General features: G+C 40.2%; 1 protein-coding gene across 2 annotated transcripts in view; it reads right to left on the bottom strand.

Annotated features, from left to right (window-relative positions):
* NOTCH2 (notch receptor 2) overlaps positions 1–22,653 on the bottom strand; it is a 171,631-nt gene that overhangs the window by 89,044 nt on the left and 59,934 nt on the right. Inside the window, exons 1-3 of one of the 2 annotated variants that reach the window (XM_034990169.1) lie at positions 21,271–21,731; positions 8,385–8,644; positions 4,258–4,593 (exon numbers count right to left, since the gene is read on the bottom strand). In XM_034990169.1, coding sequence (XP_034846060.1) covers positions 4,258–4,593; positions 8,385–8,644; positions 21,271–21,380 — 706 coding nt within the window. In that variant the 5' untranslated portion in view covers positions 21,381–21,731. Of the gene's footprint in view, positions 1–4,257; positions 4,594–8,384; positions 8,645–21,270; positions 21,732–22,653 lie in introns of those variants that run through there. The other variant, XM_034990168.1, reaches the window with a different exon arrangement.

Raw genomic sequence — 22,653 nt, 5'->3', positions numbered from 1 at the left:
TCTGATTACCTGTGCTACTTTTTAAAATATCCACAAACACAAAACCAGCCCAACTCATTCTCTCCCCATTAATTGGCCCTAACCCAAAAATATTGGGAATCAATGATCCAATAATTTATTTTCTATGTTGCTCTTATGTTAAAATTATTCTGGCTGAGTGTCCCTCCTCAGGGCTTCTGCTAAAGACTTATTTAATGGTAGCCCACAAAGGATCTGGATCATTAACAGTTGATCATCCAAGGAGAAGATGACATATGGTTCCTTGATTTGATTCTATTAGTTCCCTCTTGAATATATTCCATTCTTCTTCCCTCTGTGGAGAAACACTTCTTTCTCTGTTGTGGAAGAGGAGTCATTTTTGCAGTTGTAATCCCTTCTCCGTGAGACTTACAGTAAAACTCAAATACTAGGCTCACATTACTCAGCCATAAAAAGGAATGAGATATTGCCATCAGTGACAACATGGATGGACCTAGAGGGTATTATATGCTAAGTGAAATCAGTCAGACAGAGAAAGACAAATAAATACCATATCATTTCACTTATATGTGGAATCTCAAAAACAAAACAGACTCTTAAATATAGAGAATAAAGTGGGGGTTGCCAAAAAGGAAGTGGGGGTGGGAGGATGGGCAAAAGAGGTGAAAGGGATAAAGAGGGACAACCTTCCAGTAATAAAATAAATACATCATGGAGGTAAAAAGTACAGCAGAGGGAATAGAGTCTGCAATATCGTAATAGTGTTGTATGGGGACAGTGGTGAGCACTGCGTAACGTACCAAACTGTCGAATCACTGTTGTACACCCGAAACCAATATAACATTGTATGCCAAATATACTTCAATAATAAAAATTTAAAAATCAACTCACAGTAACTATAGTGTCCTTTGCAGGAAAAGAACTATAATTTGACCATTTGAATATAGTCACTAACCTATGTGCGGTTCACTGACTTTCAGAGTTGAAAAGGACTCTGAAATTCTCATCCAGTACCAGAGTACACAAGAACTAAAGGAGAAGCCACATTAAGTCTAGGACGTATGATACCAGGAAGAAAATGAGAAGACCAAAATTACATTCTCAATACTATGATATTATACTAAACTCACTTGGTCCATAAATATTTGTGTGCCTATTACGAACTTGGCACTGTTTGGGGGTGCTTAGGATACATCACTAAACAAAAACAAAGATTCTAACTTTCACTCTGAAGAGGGGAAGAGGCGGCAGAATTTGGACAAGACAGACAATAAACAATAGGCATAATGAAGTAAATTATATAGTGCAAATTATATACTAAGCAGATGATAAGTGTTACAGAAAAAGAAAAGAAAAAGTAGACCAGGGCCAATAATTAAGGGGGGAGGGAGCTGGTTACTATATGAAATAGGGTGATTAGGGTAGGCCTCAATTAAAAGTGTAACGACTTGAAATGTGACAGGGAGCACACATGGGAGTTGCTTAATACCCTAACTAGCCTTTTTCCCTCCTGCTGACTTGGTTTCTCCATTTTTAGAACTGAAACAATGATTCTCTTCAAATAATGGTGTTATTTACATTGAGATAGTGATTATTATTTTAAGTAACATTTTAGTATCTTGAATAGTGCAGAGCACAATGGAAGGAGGGGCAAGGAGAATGGTATTGCATTATGAAAAAGACTTTCTCAGAAAAAAATAATCTCCAGGCACTATTTCCCTATATGGAAATAAAGTTAATACTTTCCAAACTCCACCTGGGACATAAAAACAATGAGCATAGAATCTTACAAACTGTGTAAATACATACAGCATCATCTATTGTTTTGAATTCTTTTTAAATTTCTTTTTATATATTGTCTAAGCTGATGTCATCTGTTTTAGATCATGCGACCCCAAAAGGCAAGAACTAGTCTACTTAACTATCTTAAATGTATGCATGGTGCCATGTATAGGTCAATATGTAACAAAGAGTATTTGATCATAAGTAGAAGTATCTCCTACTTTTTTTTTAATCCAAACATCTCAAAGCATTTAACAAAAAGTGTCACACTTTTCAAAGCACCTTCAGGGATAGACAAGCAGTGCAGTGTGATGCAGTGAAACGTAGAGGCTTTAGAAATAACCTATCTGGTTTTCCTAACCACATGTTAGCTGTGCAACTTTGGGTGAATCACTTAACATCTCCACACTTGAGCTATTTCACCTGGGAAAACTAGAATAATACTACCTATTCCCAAGGTTTTTGTATAATTGAGCTAATGGATGCAGAAGTACCTGGCACAGCGCCTAACTCATAAAAGGCATTGAATAAATGTTAGTTTTCTCTTTGCCAAATCTTCTCCCCACCCCCTGAATCCCCATCCTGAACCCCAACACACACACACACACACACACAACTTCATCAGTGAGTAAACAATGTCTTGCTTTAAATTACAAGCAGAGTGGAAAAGACAGCCAAGATCTCCTTACTCCATCCCACGAGCCCTGGCAGCCTCTCAGCTGTGGAATCCCTGGTTATTTCCTTTCTCAAGAAGGAGATACTATTCTGGTTTGACAGATCCTTTCCTGGACACACTCTCAGAATTCCCTAAGGTTCTTATCGTGGCTAATGGATAACAATGCAGAGACTATGGGAGTGAACAATCACTCTCTCTTAGCTAAAAACTTCCTTTATTGACTTCTCTGACTTCCCGTCAGTATTTCTCTGACAAATCAACCTCTTGTTCTGGGCAACTATTAAAAATAATTTTCTTGAAACTGAAAAAACACATTTAGCTTTCAACAATAAATCATGCTAACCTCAATTATTAGCCACTTAGACTACTAGCTTATTAGAATATCAGAATATGTGTGAAATTAAATTGTTTACATTTCTGTCTCCTTCTTTAACCCTTAGAATATGGCCAACAAATATGGAAGTGAAGAAAGATATCTCTTAGCTATTTCTTCTACAAGATAATGTGGATGACAGTAATACTCTGTCTATAAAATTTATTTAGTGTCTAGAATGATCACCTATTCATCGAAAGAGAAACTGAAAGCAATACAATTAATAGTTTGTTCTTGTGGCCTACAGTTAAATGGTATAAAGTTTTTTATTATGTGGCAGCGTCTTGTATTACTCTTTTCCAAGCACACAGCACATTGCCCAGAAAACAAGTGGCAGTCAATAAATTTTTACTGAATGAAATGAATTAATTACCATTTGGTTTTATACCAAGGACCAACATATGACCTTTAATCCCCTAAAGATAAAACACAAAATCCCATTATATGTGAACCACATCCACAACACCAGAATCTAAGATTCCCATTTTGAAAGAATAGCTAGAACAACTTCTTTTTGAGGCAATTCTCCTTACTTAGCACTTTATTCCCCCCTACAGTTTTCCTTCTTTTGTTTTTGTACTAAGGATATTTGTATAAAAACAGAATCTTTGTTGCTTAGTAATTCATCTGCTCCAGCTGCTTGTGTTCTGTTCCCAATCAAAATTCTCGGTGTTCAGCCTCCTCATCATTTTTACAAGGGGTTAGCAAATTGGCCAGGCTTGCTCCTTTCTCCATCTCTACGGAACCCTGGGCCCCAAGCTCCCATACATTGCTCTTTTCTTGGCTTCTCTCTTGTAGTTATGTCTGGTTGTACATACCTTTTCTATCAGCACACATCAGAAAGTGCCCATTGAGTAACACAGCACTACCCCAATTCCAAAATTCTCTAGCTTCAAGTCAGAGCAAGGTTACCCAAAGTCACAGAGGGTACACGGAGAGGGCCAGGAGCCCAGAATATTACAAAAGGGTAGGCGGGTGCATTTAGGTAGGTAGGAAAGTAATCCAGTATTCCTTCAGAGGTGAAAGCACGTAGGAAAGTTGACCACCTACTTTTATTGTCAATTCAGTTTAAAGAACTTTACTAATCACACATCTTTCGACATCTAATTCTCATTGTCTTCACTTCCATTCCATAGACCTATCTATCTCTTTCTCAGAGCTGTTTCTCTTATTTCTTGCTGTTCCTCCAAAAAGGACAATAAACAATTTCCTAGCCACTCATCATCATAAACTCTGACATGTTAAATTACCCCCTACTCAGTTTATGGACCCTATTAGTCCATAAAACTCTTCCCTCACTGGCAACCCACCCCACACAAAATTCTTATTTCCCCTTTTCCCCGCTGGGAAGTATGTTTCCTAAAGGAGCAATGGAGCCAAACCCACCACCTTCCTTCTGTGCCGAAGGTGCATCCCCCAACCTCAGGACACTAGGGGCTCTCCTTACCTGGAAGGCAGTTGCATTCAAACGCGAAGTCACCCGTCTGCCGGCAGGTGCCACCATTGACACAGGGGGAGGGTGCACAGGGCACGTAGGGGCTGTCACAGTGCTGGCCTGTGAAGCCCTGGGGGCACTGGCACTGATAGGAACCCGGTAGGTTGAGGCAGGTGCCACCACGCTGGCACCGTCCTGGAAGGTCGCACTCATTGACATCAGTCTCACACTTCTGTCCTGTGAAGCCTGCGAGGCATCTGCAGGAGAACTGGTTGGCCACGGTGGTACAGGTACTTCCGTTGGCACAGGGATGAGACAGGCAAGCATCCCTCCACTGGCACAGCTTACCTAAGGAAGGAGAACAGAGCTCAGTGCTGCCCACTGAAGTGGGAGCCAGCCCCATCGTCAACATCGCCCATCTCCCACCCACCCAACATCAGTTACTGTGTGGAGAATCCCTAAGCTCTCTGAACTTCCCGGGAAGCCCAAACCAGAGCCTCCTCAAGATCACCTGATACAGGCCCCCCCTGGGGCCCTCAGCCAAATACAAAGACTCAGGGGAGCACACGGAGGGGACTGTAGGCTAGTCGCATGAAGCCCCTCCTTGCAGGATGCCATCCTACCTCCCGACTCACACCTTGTCTCTGCATAAGCTGCGCCTCTGTTTGGAATGCCATCTTCCTTTTTGTTTACCTAGTGAACTCCCACTTGGTAACTCTACTCAGAAATTTCCCTATTGCCCTTCTCAGCTCCGTAAATCACTCTCTCTCACACACACATCTGTACATGTACACACACACTCCAAATTTGCTGTTTCCATTTACTGTATCACACACCACACGGGCAGGGGCTGGATCCCGGTAGCAGGCTCTCAAAGCATGTCTTCTGAGTGAATAAAATGCATTGATCTTTTCCACAATATATAGTTACTAAACAGATCTCTTATATGATAGAAACAAGTCAATGCTGGGGCGCCTGGGTGGCTCAGTCGTTAAGCGTCTGCCTTCGGCTCAGGTCATGATCCCAGGGTCCTGGGATCGAGCCCCGCATCGAGCCCCGCATCGGGCTCCCTGCTCAGCGGGAAGCCTGCTTCTCCCTCTCCCACTCCCCCTGCTTGTGTTCCCTCTCTCGCTGTGTCTCTCTCTGTCAAATAAATAAATAAAACCTTAAAAAAAAAAAAAGAAAGAAACAAGTCAATGCTACTTCTATTTCCTTTAAATACAACCCACACACATAACCTGGGAAACATTTTATTCATTGTGGTCTTGCTATAAATATTGCTTGATGTGTTTGAAGAGGATGAAGAATCTCTGGCTATTTATCTATGAAAAAAAACTAGAAGCTGTCACGAGAATAAAGGTCTAGAAAGGTAAGTCTTATGGACTCTCAGGTAGGAAAATATAAGAGGAAGCCAGGAGACTCCGACGTGCTGGATCCTATAGCATGTCTTTGAGACAGAAGGACAGAGAAAAAAAAAAAATTCCCATGCTATTAGTAAATCTGGTATTCATATGGATTTTTGTTTTCATCAGCTTAAGCTTTTTGTTTTTAGCTAAAGATTATGAGAACCCCCTGAACTTATTAGTATTCCAATTGGTGGTCTAGGTAAACATCCAAATATTTGACCCCCATAGAAAAACAAATGAAAGCCATGACAGCTTTTCTAAAAGGAAGAAGGAGATGACACATGAGCACACAGAAGTGCTCTCTATCAAGGAATGTCACATCAAAGGGGAAAGGTACAATAAAAATTTGGGCACAGCAGGGGCGGCTGGGTGGCTCAGTCAGTTAAGCATCTGCCTTCAGCTCAGGTCTTGATTCTGGGGTCCTGGGATTGAGCCCCGTGTCCAGCTCCCCGCTCAGTGGGGGGTCTGCTTCTCCCTCTGCCCCTCCCCCCACTTGTGCACTCTCTCTCTCTCAAGTAAATAAAATCTTAAAAAAAAAAAAAAACGGGCACAGCACATGTGTCTCAGGATGCTAAGCAGAGAGAAAAAGAAGGAACTAAAATTCTTCTTCCTTTTTTTTCTTCATTCCTCTGAGAGGAACTTACCTACACTGGAGAAGAGACAAAAATGGTTCCTTCTGGCTACCGTGTGTGTAGAGTATTTGCCTACGACTGAAACAGAAAGGTCCCTGAACCTATGCTATCTACATGCACTAACTCCCCACCTCTGTTTCTTCAACTATGAGTGGAGATAAGCTAAGAAGGTCTGACTAGATGGAGTATAAGGGCTACCACAAAACCAAAAGGGTAAACTTAAATATTGTAATCCCTAAAGACAGACAAAAATGGCAGATGTGTGAAAATAATCAGAGCCCTGCAGAACACCAAGAAGAGTTCCTTTTAATGGCAAAGGAAGAAGTTTTAATATGGGGATCATTTCAGAGTAACATTTTAATTATTAAGAAGACATTACTGCCATTTCCACTAGTCAAGTTTAAAATGTTTTAAATGGCTATGCCTTCCCTTTGTTGGTGGGGCAAAACAATTCAAAAATGACAATCAGGGAAAAAAATATTCTTTTAACCACCAAATCTCTTCAATGAATCACAGCAACAATTCTGTCATGGTCATGATGAAAATAATGGATCATTCTAACTATCCTCTACCCCTACCAACACCTTTTAATGAAAAGTCAGTAAAACAAGTATTCCAAACTAACTGATCCAGTCTAGTTTACTGAGTATGTTTTTAGTTTTTGTTTATCAAATTTATAGAATTGCTGGTGTAGCAAGGGACAAAATAGTGAATGGTTCTGCTTTCCTCATCTAACTTAATAAACATCTGTGGTTCATTTTGAATAAAACTCAAGCCCACCTCTGAAGAACTCATAATCTAGTCAGATAAGAGACATATTAAAAAAAATTATTACAATAAAATGTGACACATAGGATAACAGAACATACAGACTAACTGCCTAAAGGAATCACAAAAAAGTCACTAAGACAGAATTTTAAGTAACATTGGGCAATCACCAATTATAGAAAAGGGCATTCCAGGCAAAGGGGTGTGCAACAGCATGGAGGCAACAGGAAGTATGACATTTTCGGAAATGATGAGAATGTTGTTGGTGCGACTAGAGCTAGCTGCTTGTGGGAAGTGAAGCTATAAAAAGACGTAAGGCCGAGACCATGATGGGCTATGGAAGCCATGTAAAAGAGTTTGCAGTTGACTCTGCGGATGATAAAAAGTCATTAGGCATTGTAAGCAGGTGAGTTTGTGAGAGGATTGGCATTTATGATCAAAGATGTGGCAATGGGACAGGTGAACAAGACGGGGAGAAAGTAAAGGCAAGGAAACCAGTTAGGAAGCAACTGCAGGAGCCCAGGTATGGGCTGAGCTGTCACCAACATGGACAAGGCTAGACCTCAACTGCAGAGCAGGAAAGGAAATGGAGAACAGTAGACAGGTGAGAGGTGCTTTGTGGCTAGGTTAGGGGCCTGAGTCTAAGTGGGGTAAGGGAGAAGGGGGGTCTAGTTTGAAATAGGTGGACTATACATCACCACCACTCATTTATATCAACATGTTGAGTGTGAGGTACTTGTCGAGTTTCCAAGGATAATATGCATCAGACAGTTAGAAATACGAGCCTGAATGTCGGGGTAGGGGTGGAGTGAAAAGGGTGACTATAAGCATCACCAGCAACTGAGGAAGATAATGACAGCTGAAGCCATTGGAGATAGTGAGCTGGGGGAGCTGTGATATGGCTCAAAAGAGGGCTCAAAACAGAGTTCCAAGGAACACAAAAATTTAACAGATGAGGACAAGGCAATGCAGAAGCAAAAGGAATAGTCAGAATACAGAAAACCAGAAAAACCAGTGCCCTGAATGTCAAGAAGTAAGTAATCAATAGCACAGACAGCTTTTCTTCTAGTGACGGTGAAGTTCCGATCCCCAATCTTGACATATATACTTTAGGCAGTCAAATACTTCTGCCTTTCTCTTTCTCTTTCTCCCCTCTTAGAACTCTCAAAAGGGAGTTAAAGATAGTTGTCTGGAACACTCTAGTTCCTTATCATAATGTTAAATGTACACCAGAGTTAGAGGATCCTTAAGAGCAACATGTCAAGATCTAAGAGATGCTAAAAAAGGTATCTGCTGAGAATAGGAAAATAGGGCCCTGAGTCACATTTGTTACCTGTAAAACCAACTTGGCAGGTGCACTCATAGTCATCCCGGCTACGCACGTGGCAGGTGCCTCCATTCAGGCAGGGGTGAGAAACAAAGCAGGGGTGAGTGGTCGAGTACTGGCAATCATCGCCTGTGAACCCCAGGGCACATCGGCATGTGGCTTTCCCCAGCATGGCCTGGGCCACACACGTCCCACCATTCTGGCAGCGGTTCTTCTCACAGGGGTCTCGATGTTGACAATATTCTCCCAAGAAACCCTCCGGACACCTGTATGGAAAAGATAGGAGCCCATGAAAACACTTGACTTCTTGTAAGTCCGAAAACTTTACAAGATATTGCAGTGCATTCAAGAAAACACTAGACTATGAATTGAGAGACCTAAAGGTATAACCTGTAAAACTGCCTTAGTTCAGAAGTGCTTAGAGAACTTAACCACACACTCTCATGTCCTTTGAGTCTTAGTAGGTGACAGAATACCAGGTGGGTGACCCAGCATGGTCTGCCATGGCCAGTCAGCACAATCCTTATCAAAGGCAAAATGCAACCACAGCTTTTCTCATGTAAGTACAAGCGGGTATGGTGAAACAGCACTTTTTTGTGCAGCATTGTTGATACTTGTCTGTTTAAATTCATTACCTTTCTCATTTTGACTAAGCCATTTGATAGGATTAAGACATTCACATGATAATGCATGGACTGACCCTCTTATCCTCTCCAATTTAGAATATATAAAATATCATGTGCTTTCTCTCAATTAGGCACTGAGAAATAATAAGTTCTTTTCTTGTTTCTATTGAGACATCAACTGGCCTATATCTAGATTTCTGGGTTATGTTCAGGGGTTACATTTCTCTGTGATGGAGAAAGAAAAAGGAGGTACAGGAAAGGGGAAGGGTTCAAAGCGGCTTTTTTAAAAACTTAAATCTGTTAAGATATAAATAGCAGGCAGCTTTTTTAACCAAATAAAAAGCACAAAATATAATGAAAATGACATAAAAATATCTAAGGTACCATACAAATGCCAAAGTGAGTAAGACAAAACAATTCAAGAATAACATTCTGTAACATTCTCCACGTGGCGTGTTGAGGAATCTTTTTATGCGCAACCCATTGATTCATAAGATATGCAACCATCCCAAATTGTGTGTAGTATTTATGACAATCCTACATTCTCTAAACAGCATTTTTAAAATAAGGCATGGATAGTCTCCATTTTCGTAATATAGGGGTTATTTAAATGAGACCTCTAAGAAGCATTCAAAAGTAACACAAAGACTTTGATTCTAACTATAAATTTTACCATTTGGCTGTCACCTCAGACATTTGGTTAAACCTGTTTCTCCATTTTACTTTTTGGAGGATAGCAAACTAAGTCTACAAGGCTGCTCCATCATTACTTCAAAGATGACACACTTAAACCAATAAAACTCCCCCCTCACAACCAGCTCCAATCACAGCTCCCTATGTGCAGATTCTATGTCCTGATTCTCCCTGTCGCCCAGACTTAAAGCACGGGTATTGTGTATTCCTCCTTCCTGTCTTTGTCCAATCACATCCAAGATGTTTCATTGGGCATTGGTTGGCAAGGTGAGGTCTTCAGAGGTCCCAGCTATTGAGAAAAGGAGGAGGACCAGCTACTAAGGAACTAAGACAGAACATGCCCAAAAGAATTGTGCCGTAGTTAACGTGGCTGGAGGAGGAAACAGAGCTGGTAGGTGGCTCCCCTCTTCCTAGATCTGAAGCACGGCAGAGCCAGGAGCAGCTAGAGCTCTGAGCATCTTCATGAACAGGTGAAGCTAGAGATGGAGAGGCAGTGAGGAGAGGGCAGAGCACTAAAACCAAAGACTGGCTGCAGTTTCTGGGAGGAGTGTCTGCACCTCATACGGTCAGAGGCCTTTTTGGAGTGAGTCCTGGTGCTGTGAACTTAGACGTGTTCTTAACTTCACTGTTAGTTCTTGCACATTTTAAATAGTTAATAAAGCTACCTACATTGTTGTAAGAACTGAACAAAATCAAGTATGTGAAGAGCCTTATGTTAAAAAGTTTTGCAAATGAAACATTTTTTTCTCTCTTTGCACGTACTGAGGAAAATATGATGCTTTATTCAGATCACAGCTTGATTTGATAATAGGTTATTTTCTGATTTTTTTAAAGTAGAAGAACAAAAACTGCCAATGTAGCATAGCTAAAATTATCCCTGAGCTATATTATTAAAAGCATTTGTAACTTATTTAAGAAGTCTGTTATGGATGATGTTAAAAACTGCAACACAATTCTCATTCACAGTGGCAGTCCTATGGGCATTAAGCCTGGCTGACAACTCTTGATTCACCCATACGGAAATTATTCACCTTATAAATAATGACAAACTTTTAAACCTGGGTGGGCTTTTCCCAGCTTTGCTCCTGGATTATTACACCACCACCACCTCCCCAACACTATCATGTGGCATCTGCTCAGAGAATGCAAATTCATTTAAATATTAGTATCATAAACATGTAAAGAAAACATAAGGTTCCCAGGAAAACAAAAATGAAACAATATGAAAATTTCTGGAGCCAAAGAAGAATATTCCTGAATTATGTGTCACTAGGGTTTAATCTGCATTGTTGCTCCCTACCAAGTACATGAAAATAAGTTTCAACTAAGGTATGTTTAAGAAACCAGTAAAAGCAGAGGTGGGCAAATACAGCTTGTAGACCTACTATGGCCCACTGCCTATTTTTGAATGGCCCATGAGCTAAGAATAGATTTTCCATTTTTTTTTTAAAGATTTTATTTACTTATTCATAAGAGACAGAGAGAGGCAGAGGGAGAAGCAGGCTCCCTACTAAGCAGGGAGCCCAATGCAGGACTCGATCCCAGGACCCTGGGATCATGACCTGAGCCAAAGGCAGATGTTTAACCGACTGAGCCACCCAGGCACCCAGTTTTTCCATTTTTGAGTGATTAGAAAAATGTCAAAAAAAAAAAATAATATTTTGTGACATTTGAAAATTATGTAAAATTCAAATATCAGTGTCCATAAATAGTCATATTGGAACACAGCCACACTCATTCATTTATGGATTGTCTATGGCTACTTACGCATTACAATAACTGGGTTAAGTAGTTGTGATGAGACCATTTAGTCTGCAAAAATATTTGCTATCTGGTGCTTTATAGAAAAAGTTTGCTGGGTGCCTGGGTGGCTCAGTCTTTTAAGCATCTGCCTTCGGCTCAGGTCACGATCCCAGAGTCCTGGGATCAAGTCCCACATTGGGCTCCCTGCTTGGCGGGGAGTCTGCTTCTCCCTCTCCCCCTCCCTCCGCTTGTGCGCGCTCTCTCTCTCTCAAATAAATAAAGAAAAGGAATAAATAAAAGAAAAAGTTTGAGTAAGAAAATATATGAAGCCCAATTCTATATATAGCATCCAACATGCTTATTAATAATGACGTTAATGATGATGAAGAAGAATGTTCTCACATCAGTTTCTGCAAAGAATATTGCACTCATTCATTCATGCAACAAACATTTAGTAAGTTGCCTATTATGTGCCAGATATTGTTCTAGTGCTAGGAAAGTCCTTGAACTTGTGGAATTTAAATTCTAGTAAGGGAAGATAAAAAACAAGATTAGTAAGTAAAATATATAATCTGTCTGGTAGAGTTAAGTGCTATGAAAAAAATAATAAGACAGGAAAGGGGGGATGGGAAGTGATGGAATTGGGAATAGCAGGGTATAGATAAAATGAAATATTTTGGTTTTAAATAGGAAAATCAGAGAAGGCCTCACTGAGAAGGCACATTTCAGTCAACACCTAAATGAGGTGAGGAACTAGCCATGCAGGTATCGAGGGGAAGTGTATTCAAAGCAAAGGGAACAGCAAATACAATGGACCTAAAATAGGAAACAGTCCTGGCTTGTTTGAGGAATAGCAAGGAGACCTCTGTGGCTCTCTCAAAGGGATTAAAAAAAGAGTAGCAGATAAATGGATGAGAGCTATACTGTTAGGCAGATCATGAGGGTTCTGTAGACCACCATGAAGAAAGCTTGAGGTTTTTACTCTAGGTGAGATAATATAATGTACACCTGACTTAGTCTCCTAAAGTCCATACATAGAACTACATCTTATTTTTATGTGAAACTAGACCTACTGTTAATATAATATTTAATTTCTTATTTAAAATGTTCTAGAGGGCTAGACATCAGTCAGCCTATTTCTTTACCTTAAAACATGTACAGATCTCTTTAACCTAACAAATCTCTTTTAAAATGTCTTAGTGAACATTTTTCCCTAAGCCCTATTTCCCTTTCCAAACTCTTCTTCTATCACAACCAAACTTCTGTAACTGTGGCCTAATTTCACAGATAGTTTCCCTTTCTCTTCCATCTAGTTCTTACTTGTCCCTTTGCAACAAAACTTTCATTCTAATTATCGCCCAGAAATTATGCTCTAAGAGCAATGACTTTCCCCTCGTCAAGGTCAGTCTGAAATTTCATCATAAAGAAATTCTCTTTCCTGGAGCGCCTGGGTGGCTCAGTCGGTTAAGCATCCGCCCATTCTTGACTTCAGGTCAGGTCATGATCTCAGGACTGTGAGATAGAGCCCCGCATTGGGCTCCACGCTGGGCGTGAAGGCTGCTTGAGATTCTCTCTCTCTCCTGCCTCTACCCCTCTCCACCCCTCCTTCTCTAAATAAATTAATTAATGAAGAATAAACCTAAAAATATTTATTTAAAGAAATTCTCTTTCCTGTAAGAGGTGTCTCTGACCACGCCTTCTATCATTTTAATCTTTTTACATTTGGTTTCTAGGATGCCCTCTATCTCAAAGCTTGGTAAATTCTTAGTCTAGATTGCTGATTCCTTTTCTTCTTCCCCATCAACTATGGGGGAACTTTAAGTTTGGGATGCACTGCTCTTTCCTTTCATATGCACTTGTTACTGCTGTTGTTGTTCATTTGGTTTTAAACAACTACCTTCATGTACCCACATAAACAGGTCCAGTTCCATATGTTCAGTTTACTAAAAGTCATCCACTTATCCTAAAATACTCTGCAGTACTTGAAACTGAACATTTGAAAAGTGGGATCATTTTCCTACAAAACTTTAATTCTTCCATTTTTCTAAGGTTTCCATTCACAATCTCAAAAAGTCACTTTTGGTTACTGCTTTTAAGTTATATATAACATTATCATATTCTGACAAGTCTTATTAAGTGAATTCCTACAATACTCACCATTCATATTCACAGTTTCCTTTTTGATATAAATTCTGATCATCTTAAAAGCCTCAGGCCAGATATCATCCTTGGAATAACACAATCTTGGGATTCAACACACCCTAAGGTAATTTCTACCCAGTGAGATAATTCTTTCTAAGATATCCTTAAAAGATGATTGCCAGTCTCTACTTGAATATAAGCGGTTAAGCATGGTGCCTGAGTAGTAGTGAAAATTTAATAAATGCTTGAAGTTATTATTGTTCTTGCTATTAAGAGTACAGATTCTAGGGCGCCTGGGTGGCTCAGATGGTTAAGCGTCTGCCTTCGGCTCAGGTCATGATCCCAGGATCCTGGGATCGAGTCCCGCATCAGGCTCCCTGCTCCTTGGGAGCCTGCTTCTCCCTCTGCCTCTCTCTCTCTGTCTCTCATGAATAAATAAATAAAATCTTTAAAAAAAAAAAAAGAGTACAGATTCTAGAACCAAACCACATGGATTTCAATTACAGCTCCCCATTTACTTGATATATGACCTTGAGCAAGTTATTAAACTTCCTTGTTGTAAAATGGATTTAATAATAGTGCTTACCTCATAGGGTTTTTAAATAATTGAAAAGTACTTAGAATGGTATCTGGCACATAGTAAACACCATGTATTTGTTAAGTAAAATAAAATTAATGGCTCACTGCTTCAACAACAGAACAGTCTTCAGTGTGGGTGGATTGCATTATCAGAAAGCTCTTTCTTGACTTTTTTTTAAAATTTTTTATTGTTATGTTAATCACCATACATTACATCATTAGTTTTTGATGTAGTGTTCCATGATTCATTGTTTGTGTATAACACCCAGTGCTCCATGCAGAACGTGCCCTCTTTAATACCCATCACCAGGCTAACCCATCCTCCCACCTCCCCCCCAGAACCCTCAGTTTGTTTTTCAGAGTCCATCGTCTCTCATGGTTCATCTCCCCCTCCGATTTCCCCCCCTTCATTCTTCCCTTCTTGCTTTCTTCTTCTTCTTTTTTTCTTAACATATATAGCATTATTTGTTTCAGAGGTACAGATCTGTGATTCAACAGTCTTGCATAATTCACAGCGCTCCCCATAGCACATACCCTCCCCAATGTCTATCACCCGGCCACCCCATCCCTCCTACCCCACCTCCCACTCCAGCAACCCTCAGTTTGTTTCCTGAGATTAAGAATTCCTCATATCAGTGAGGTCATATGATACAAGTCTTTCTCTGATTGACTTACTTCGCTCAGCATAACACCCTCCAGTTCCATCCACGTCATTGCAAATGGCAAGATTTCATTCCTTTTGATGGCTGCATAATATTCCATTGTATATATATACATCTTCCTTATCCATTCATCTGTCGATGCACATCTTGGCTCTTTCCACAGTTTGGCTATTGTAGACATTGCTGCTATAAATATCGGAGTGCACGTACCCCTTCGGATCCCTACATTTGTATCTTTGGGGTAAATACCCAGTAGTGCAATTGCTGGATGGTATGGTAGCTCTATTTTCAACTTTTTGAGGAACCTCCATACTGTTTTCCAGAGTGGTTGCACCAGCTTGCATTCCCACCAACAGTGTAGGAGGATTCCCCTTTCTCTGCATCCCCACCAACTCTGTCGTTTCCTGACTTGTTAATTTTAGCCATTCTGACTGGTGTGAGGTGGTATCTCATTGAGGTTTTGATTTGGATTTCCCTGATGCCGAGCAATGTTGAGCACTTTTTCATGTGTCTGTTGGCCATTTGGATGACTTCTTTGGAAAAATGTCTGTTCATGTCTTCTGCCCATTTCTTGATTGGATCATTTGTTCTTGGGTGTTGAGTTTGATAAGTTCTTTATAGATTTTGGATACTAGCCCTTTATCTGATATGTCATTTGCAAATATCTTCTCCCATTCTGTTGGCTGTCTTTTGGTTTTGTGGACTGTTTCTTTTGCTGTGCAGAAGCTTTTTATCTTCATGAAGTCCCAATAGTTTATTTTTGCCCTTGCTTCCCTTGCCTTTGGTGATGTTTCTAGGAAGAAGTTGCTGCGGCTGAGGTCGAAGAGGTTGCTGCCTGTGTTCTCCTTTAGGATGCTGACGGACTCTTGTCTCACATTTAGGTCTTTCAATCATTTTGAGTCTATTTTTGTGTGTGGTGTAAGGAAATGGTCCAGTTTCATTCTTCTGCATGTGGCTATCCAATTTTCCCAACACCATTTGTTGAAGAGACTGCCTTTTTTCCATTGGACATTCTTTCCTGCTTTGTCAAAGATCAGTTGACCATAGCATTGAGGGTCCATTTCTGGGCCCTCTATTCTGTTCCATTGATCTATGTGCCTGTTTTTGTGCCAGTACCATACTGTCTTGATGATGACAGCTTTGTAATAGAGCTGGAAGTCCGGAATTGTAATGCCGCCAGCTTTCCTTTTCTTTTTCAACACTCCTCTGGCTATTCGGGGTCTTTTCTGGTTCCACACAAATTTAAGGATTATTTGTTCCATTTCTTTGAAAAAAGTGGATGGTATTTTGATGGGGATTGCATTGAATGTGTAGATTGCTCTAGGTAGCATTGACATCTTCACAATATTTGTTCTTCCCATCCATGAGCATGGAACATTTTTCCATTTCTTTGTGTCTTCCTCAATTTCTTTCATGAGTATTTTATAGTTTTCTGAGTACAGATCCTTTGCCTCTTTGGTTAGATTTATTCCTAGGTATCTTATGGTTTGGGGTACAATTATAAATGGGATCGACTCCTTAATTTCTCTTTCTTCTGTCTTGTTGGTGTATAGGAATGCCACTGATTTCTGTGCATTGATTTTATATCCTGCCACTTTACTGAATTCCTGTATGAGTTCTAGCAGTTTTGGGGTGGAGTCTTTTGGGTTTTCCACATAAAGTATCATATCATCTGCAAAGAGTGAGAGTTTGACTTCTTTGCCGATTTGGATGCCTTTTATTTCTTTTTGTTGTCTGATTGCTGTGGCTAGGACTTCCAATACTATGTTGAATAGCAGTGGTGATAGTGGACACCCCTGCCGTGTTCCTGACCTTAGGGGGAAAGCTCTCAGTTTTTCCCCATTGAGAATGATATTCACTGTAGGTTTTTCATAGATGGCTTTTATGATATTGAGGTATGTACCCTCCCTCTATCCCTATACTCTGAAGAGTTTTGATCAAGAAAGGATGCTGTACTTTGTCAAATGCTTTTTCTGCATCTATTGAGAGGATCATATGATTCTTGTTCTTTCTTTTGTTAATGTATTGTATCATGTTGATTGATTTGCAGATGTTGAATCACCCTTGCAGCCCAGGGATAAATCCCACTTGGTCGTGGTGAATAATTCTTTTAATGTACTGTTGGATCCTATTGGCTAGTATTTTGGTGAGAATTTTTGCATCCATGTTCATCAAGGATATTGGTCTGTAATTCTCCTTTTGGATGGGGTCTTTGTCTGGTTTGGGGATCAAGGTAATGGTGGCCTCATAAAATGAGTTTGGAAGTTTTCCTTCCATTTCTATTTTTGGAACAGTTTCAGAAGAACAGGTATTAATTCTTCTTGAAATGTTTGGTAGAATTCCCCTGGGAAGCCATCTGGCCCCCCTGGGAAGCCATCTGGCCCTGGGCTTTTGTTTGTTGGGAGATTTTTGATGACTGCTTCAATTTCCTTAGTGGTTTCTTTCTTGACTCTTAATCACAGGAAACAAACTGAGGGTTGCTAGAGCGGAGGGACCTGAGGGGATGGGGAAACTGGGTGATGGACATGAAGGAGGGCATGTGATGTAATGAGCACTGGGTATTATATAAGACTGATGAATCACTGACCTCTACCTCTGAAATCAATAATATATTATATGTTAATTAACGGAATTTAAATTAAAAAAATAAATAAATGAAAAAGAAAAAAAAAGAAAGCTCTTTCTTTCTGATCTCTTAAATTCTGCCTCCCCTCCTTGGTATATACCCAAGATAGCTAAAAATGTAAGTCCACACAAAAATTTGTAAAGAATATTCATAGTCCTATTATTCATAATAGTAAAAAGTAGAAACAACCCAAATGTCCATAAGCTGATAAATGGATAAATAAATAAAATAAATAAATGGATAAATAGATAAATAAAATGTGGTATATCCATACAATAAAATATTATTTGGCCATGAAAAGGAATGAAGATCTGATACATGCTATGACATGGATGAACCTTGAAAACATCATGCCAACTGAAAGAAGCTAGACACAAAAGGCCACATAGTGTACGATTTCATTTTTATGAAACATCCAGAATAGGCAAATCCGTAGAGATATAAAAGAGATTATTGTTGCCAGGGGCTCGGAGGAGGGGAAAACAGAGAAACCACCAAGCAGTAGAGAGCTTGAGGGTGGGGATAATAAAAATGTTTTGAAGCTAGACTAGATACTGTTGATGGTTATACATATCTGTGAATATACCAAACACCAATGAATTGTACACTTTAAAAGGGTAAATTTAATACCATGTGAATTATATCTCATTTAAAAAAATTTTTGCCTCCCTAAAATTTTTACTTAGTGGCTATCACTGTCTCTAGAATAAAAAATGAGCCTTTGCTTCTCTAACCTGTAGCCCTTCAAGAACTTAAAGATAGTTATGTTGACCCTTTGGTTTCTTTTTTACAGGATTCAGTACTTTGGACTATTCCTTAGTATAAAATTATTTCCAGGGCGCCTGGGTGGCTCAGTTGGTTAAGCGTCTGCCTTTGGCTCAGGTCATGATCCCGAGTCCTGGGATCGAGTCCCACATCGGGCTCCCTGCTTGGCGGGGAGTCTGCTTTTCCCGTTGCCCTTCACCCTACTTGTGTTCTCGCTCACTCGCGCTCTCTCTCAAATAAATAAATAAAATATTTTTAAAAATAAATTTAAATAAATTTTAAAAAGTAAAATAATTTCCAGACCTCCTCACCATTTCAGTGGCTCTTCTATGCTTAAGATAATAATAGTAATAATAGTGACCAACATTTTTAGAGCACTTATGTATTATGTATTTGCCATGCATTTTACAGCTATCATCTCTTTTATTATTCCCTATAACAGTACTGGTATATTATGATCCACATTCTGCATATGAGGACTTTGAAGCTTAGTAGGATTAAGATTTCACAGCTAGGAGATGGCAGAGGCAGGGTTCGAACCCACATATGACTCCAAAGCCCATGTACCCCAAACACTGGGCCATCCTGCCTCCTCCTACTAGATGATTCTAGTTCATCAAAAACCTCTTTAAAACATAGGGCCCCAGGGGCAGCTAGGTGGCTCAGTCAGTTAAGCATCTGCCTTCGGCTGAGGTCATGATCTCAGGGTCCCCTGCTCAGTGGGGAGCCTGCTTCTCCCTCTCCTTCTGCCCCTCCCCCCGGCTCATGCTCTCTCTCTCTCATAAATAAAATCTTAAACAACAACAACAACAACAACAACAACAACAAACAAACACAGGGCCCCAAATGAGGAAAAAATAATAGTAACATATGTGCTCTTACCAGCACAGCATAGAGCTTGGACTATCTGGACACTGTATTTTTACTACTGCAGCATAAAGCTGTGTTCACTTTTTTAGAAGCCACAAAATACTATTATGAGCTACTGAACATACACAGTTAAAATGCCAGATCTTTTTTTTCACATGAACTACTCATGCTGTATTTCTTGCATCGTATACTTGTACAACCGTTTTTGAACACAATAATTGGACCTGTCACCATGCTGACTCTTTACCCCAAGTTTCTTTGACTGAGATAACTTTTACACTTTATTTCTAGAAGCACAGAATTTCAGCACAGCACCATACCTCAGAAATCAACTGGTCTGAAACCCTATCTTACTGATAAGAACACCAAAGCTAACTGACCTGCCCCAAATTTGCTGTCTGTGACTCTAGCAATTTTCCCCAGTTTTGCACCATCTACAACTGTATCTCTATCTTTACCTAGATCTTTTATCAAAGCATAAAACAGTACTTAACTGAACGTATTCTACTAGGTCGTGCCCCAACACTGGCATCTATTCAGTCAGCTCTATCATCTTGGCTGCACCAGCATCCTCTTCACATCTTTCCATAAGGATAACCAGGAAATTCCTTGCTAAAACTAAGCATACTACTTACAGAACAATCCATTTCAAGCACAATTTTGATTGTGTCACTTCTCTGCTCAGAAACCCGCATTAGCATCCAGCCCTTCAAATCCAAGTTTCTTAGAACTACTGTCTGCCCTACTCCTATCATCAACTCCCTTACTCCTTGGTGTAACAGTCCAGATTACTTCCATACTCTTGTCTACTATTCCCTATATAAAAATCTTCTAAAACTTTCCCATCTGTCATGTCCCTAATTTTTGCTCCTTTCTTCCACCCTTGCTTCAAAGATCTGTTCAAAATCTATGTCTTCTGTTAAGCCCACTCCAAATCACCTCACCCATCTCGGATCCCCCCAACAGCAGATGCAGTGCCATGTTATGCACTACATTATTTCTACCAGTATGGCACTACTTTGCTTAAGCCATTGTTATGTTACGTCTTTCCTGAGCTTCTCTTGAACTCCCATTTGATATCTTGTTGTAGGGAAGGGCAGGTCTTGAGACACTTAGTACAGGTACCTTGAATACCATGAGCCCCTATATACCACTAAGCAACTGGTTCGGAAAAAGGTTAAATTTCATGTGATGGATAAAGTCAGTCTCTCGATCCAAATATGTTCCCAAATCCCCTACCAAACCCACAGTGTTCTGCCGGTTGAACATGGGCCAAATCAACCCTAAGAATCATCCTGAGGTACAAGATTATCCCTCATGCCCCAGGAGGCTAAGGAGAATTATGGACATGGGAAGAAAGGGGGTAAATGTGTAAATGAGACAGACAGAAATAAAGGACCCCTATTTCCTAAGGCAGGAGACCTTTCAAATTTGCAAATCCCTGTTCAACTATAATGCAAGTATACCATCTACCCTGTTAGTCTGAGTGGAAATTAAGACTCTCTGCCTGAAAATAAGAACTTCAAAAGCTCCCTTCTTGAGATGGCTCGAGTTTGGTCAGAGGCCGGAAACATGGGCTAATCATCCAAATTCTCTCAGAAATCTGTAGTTCTATTAAGTTATTACCTCAGTATAATTTTTGGAAAATAGCCTGTATCTTGAGCTAGAGGTGTGTGTTAAAAATTTTCTTAAATAAATAAATAAATAAATCTAACAGCTGCCTTTTGTTCCCAAAACTGTCTGAATGCCTCCCTTCTGAAGGGAATTTATCACTTATTTTAGTAGTTCTCTCAAAGACTTCCTTCTGTTCTGCCCTCTTTTCTAGCTTTGGAACTCTGAAAGAATACAGTTAACAGAGGAGGCTGTGAATACAGGAACAGTTTTGGAGGGCTTTTCTCTGTAAAATAATTCCATGAACTAATCTGCATATTTATCAGGCCCATACAGATATATACATGCCTTTCTTCTGAAAAAGTCTGCCATTTCTGACATGAAGAAGTCCACTCTTTCATTGTTACTGCTCAAACACACATGGGGAATGGGGAAAAGGTGGGGGGAGGGAAGGAAGGAAGAAAAGGGAGAAAAACAGGGATTCCTCCTCTTGGAACTAGAAAGCATTCCAACTGGAAGGACGCCCATACCGACCCCCTCAATAAAACAGATGAGAAACAGACCCCAACTCTCACATGTCACCAGCAGCCTGGATGCGTTTACATGTAGCCACTTTACAGATTTCAACGAAGCTGGGATTTGAATAGCAATTCCAATCTGTCTGGCAATGGCTGCAGTTCAGCATCAGGCTCCCTAGTAATACAGGACAGAAAAGTTTGTTCTTTCAAGTTTCCTAAGTGAATAGCCACTCGTCTAGAGAAAGGCTTAAAACACTGTAGCAGCTTGTGTCAGCTCCAAGATGACTGAAGTCCGAGCAGGAAATAAGCCCCCTTCTCCAAATAAAAGCCAGTGTTCGCTCTCCTTGTTTTCTCCACCGAATGTTCTGTATCAGCAGGGTGAGCCCAAATTGCATCCAGGGCTTTGCTGCAGCTCTGCCTTTAGCTTTTTTTAGTGAGGATTTGGTCATTAAGAAAATAAAACAACAAAGCAAAACCCCACCGCATACAAGAAGAAAAAGAGAGGCGTGCTTCACAAAACAGCTATTTCAAAATCATGATTTTTTAAAAAACTATACAGAATGTGGAACGGAGGGGAAAAAAATGTCTCATGTGGGTTGCGTCGGCCCCGCAGCTGCTCCTCATTAAAGCGCCTCTTTACTCCCTCTGGGCTAGTTTCCAGCAGAAAATTCTTTAAACAGAACTCTGCTTTCAACCCACTTTCTTCTTGCTCTGGACCTCTCGGCCCCCCAATCCGCAGTGGCAGCCTGCCCTGGCTGAGCTCTAGAGGGGGAAGCTGTCGTTAAGGTAAATGAGGTAAAGGCAGGAGAAAAAAAATAACAAAACCCAGAAACCAAATTAAGCATTGGTCAGTAACAAAGGTCTGTAGTTTGAAAAGGCCCCAAATCAGTCTGTTCTTTCCTGTGACCATAATGCCAGCTTAGTTTCCTGCTCCCTCCCCCGCTCCTTATGTTAAAGTAGATAAAAATAATTGCTAACAGCCAAGGCTAACTGTAACCAGTGAAAGTTCTTCTATAGCATTTAATTCCCAAGGCTCCAGCTACAAACTTCTAGATGCCCCAGAGCCTACAGAATCAGTTCTACATATACTCTGAGGGTGGCATTCAAGAGGACCATCCCACTAGTCTAACGTCATTGTCCCCCTCTTCCCATGCCTTCTAGTTTGATATCTCATCAGACTGTCAACTTTTTAATTCTGTAACTCTGTGTAAAGATAACTAACTGGGTTATGCTAATTACTGACTTGGTATTAAAAAACAACACATGAAGACTCCTAGTTAACTTCCTGGTAAAGAGGGGAAGAAAAGGGAAGAATCTCTGTCCTGTTGACTTCTTGCCGTTCCTACTCCCACACTCACTCCCCTCCCCCAAAAAAAGAAAGAAAGAAAGAAAGAAAGAAAGAAAGAAAGAAAGAAAGAAAGAAAGAAAGAAAGAAAGAAA

Source organism: Mirounga leonina, unplaced genomic scaffold (assembly GCF_011800145.1).
Source record: "Mirounga leonina isolate KUSES-001 unplaced genomic scaffold, KU_Mleo_1.0 Mir_507, whole genome shotgun sequence".
Taxonomy (NCBI): Eukaryota; Metazoa; Chordata; class Mammalia; order Carnivora; family Phocidae; genus Mirounga; species Mirounga leonina.
This window is presented reverse-complemented; position numbering and strand designations above follow the sequence as displayed.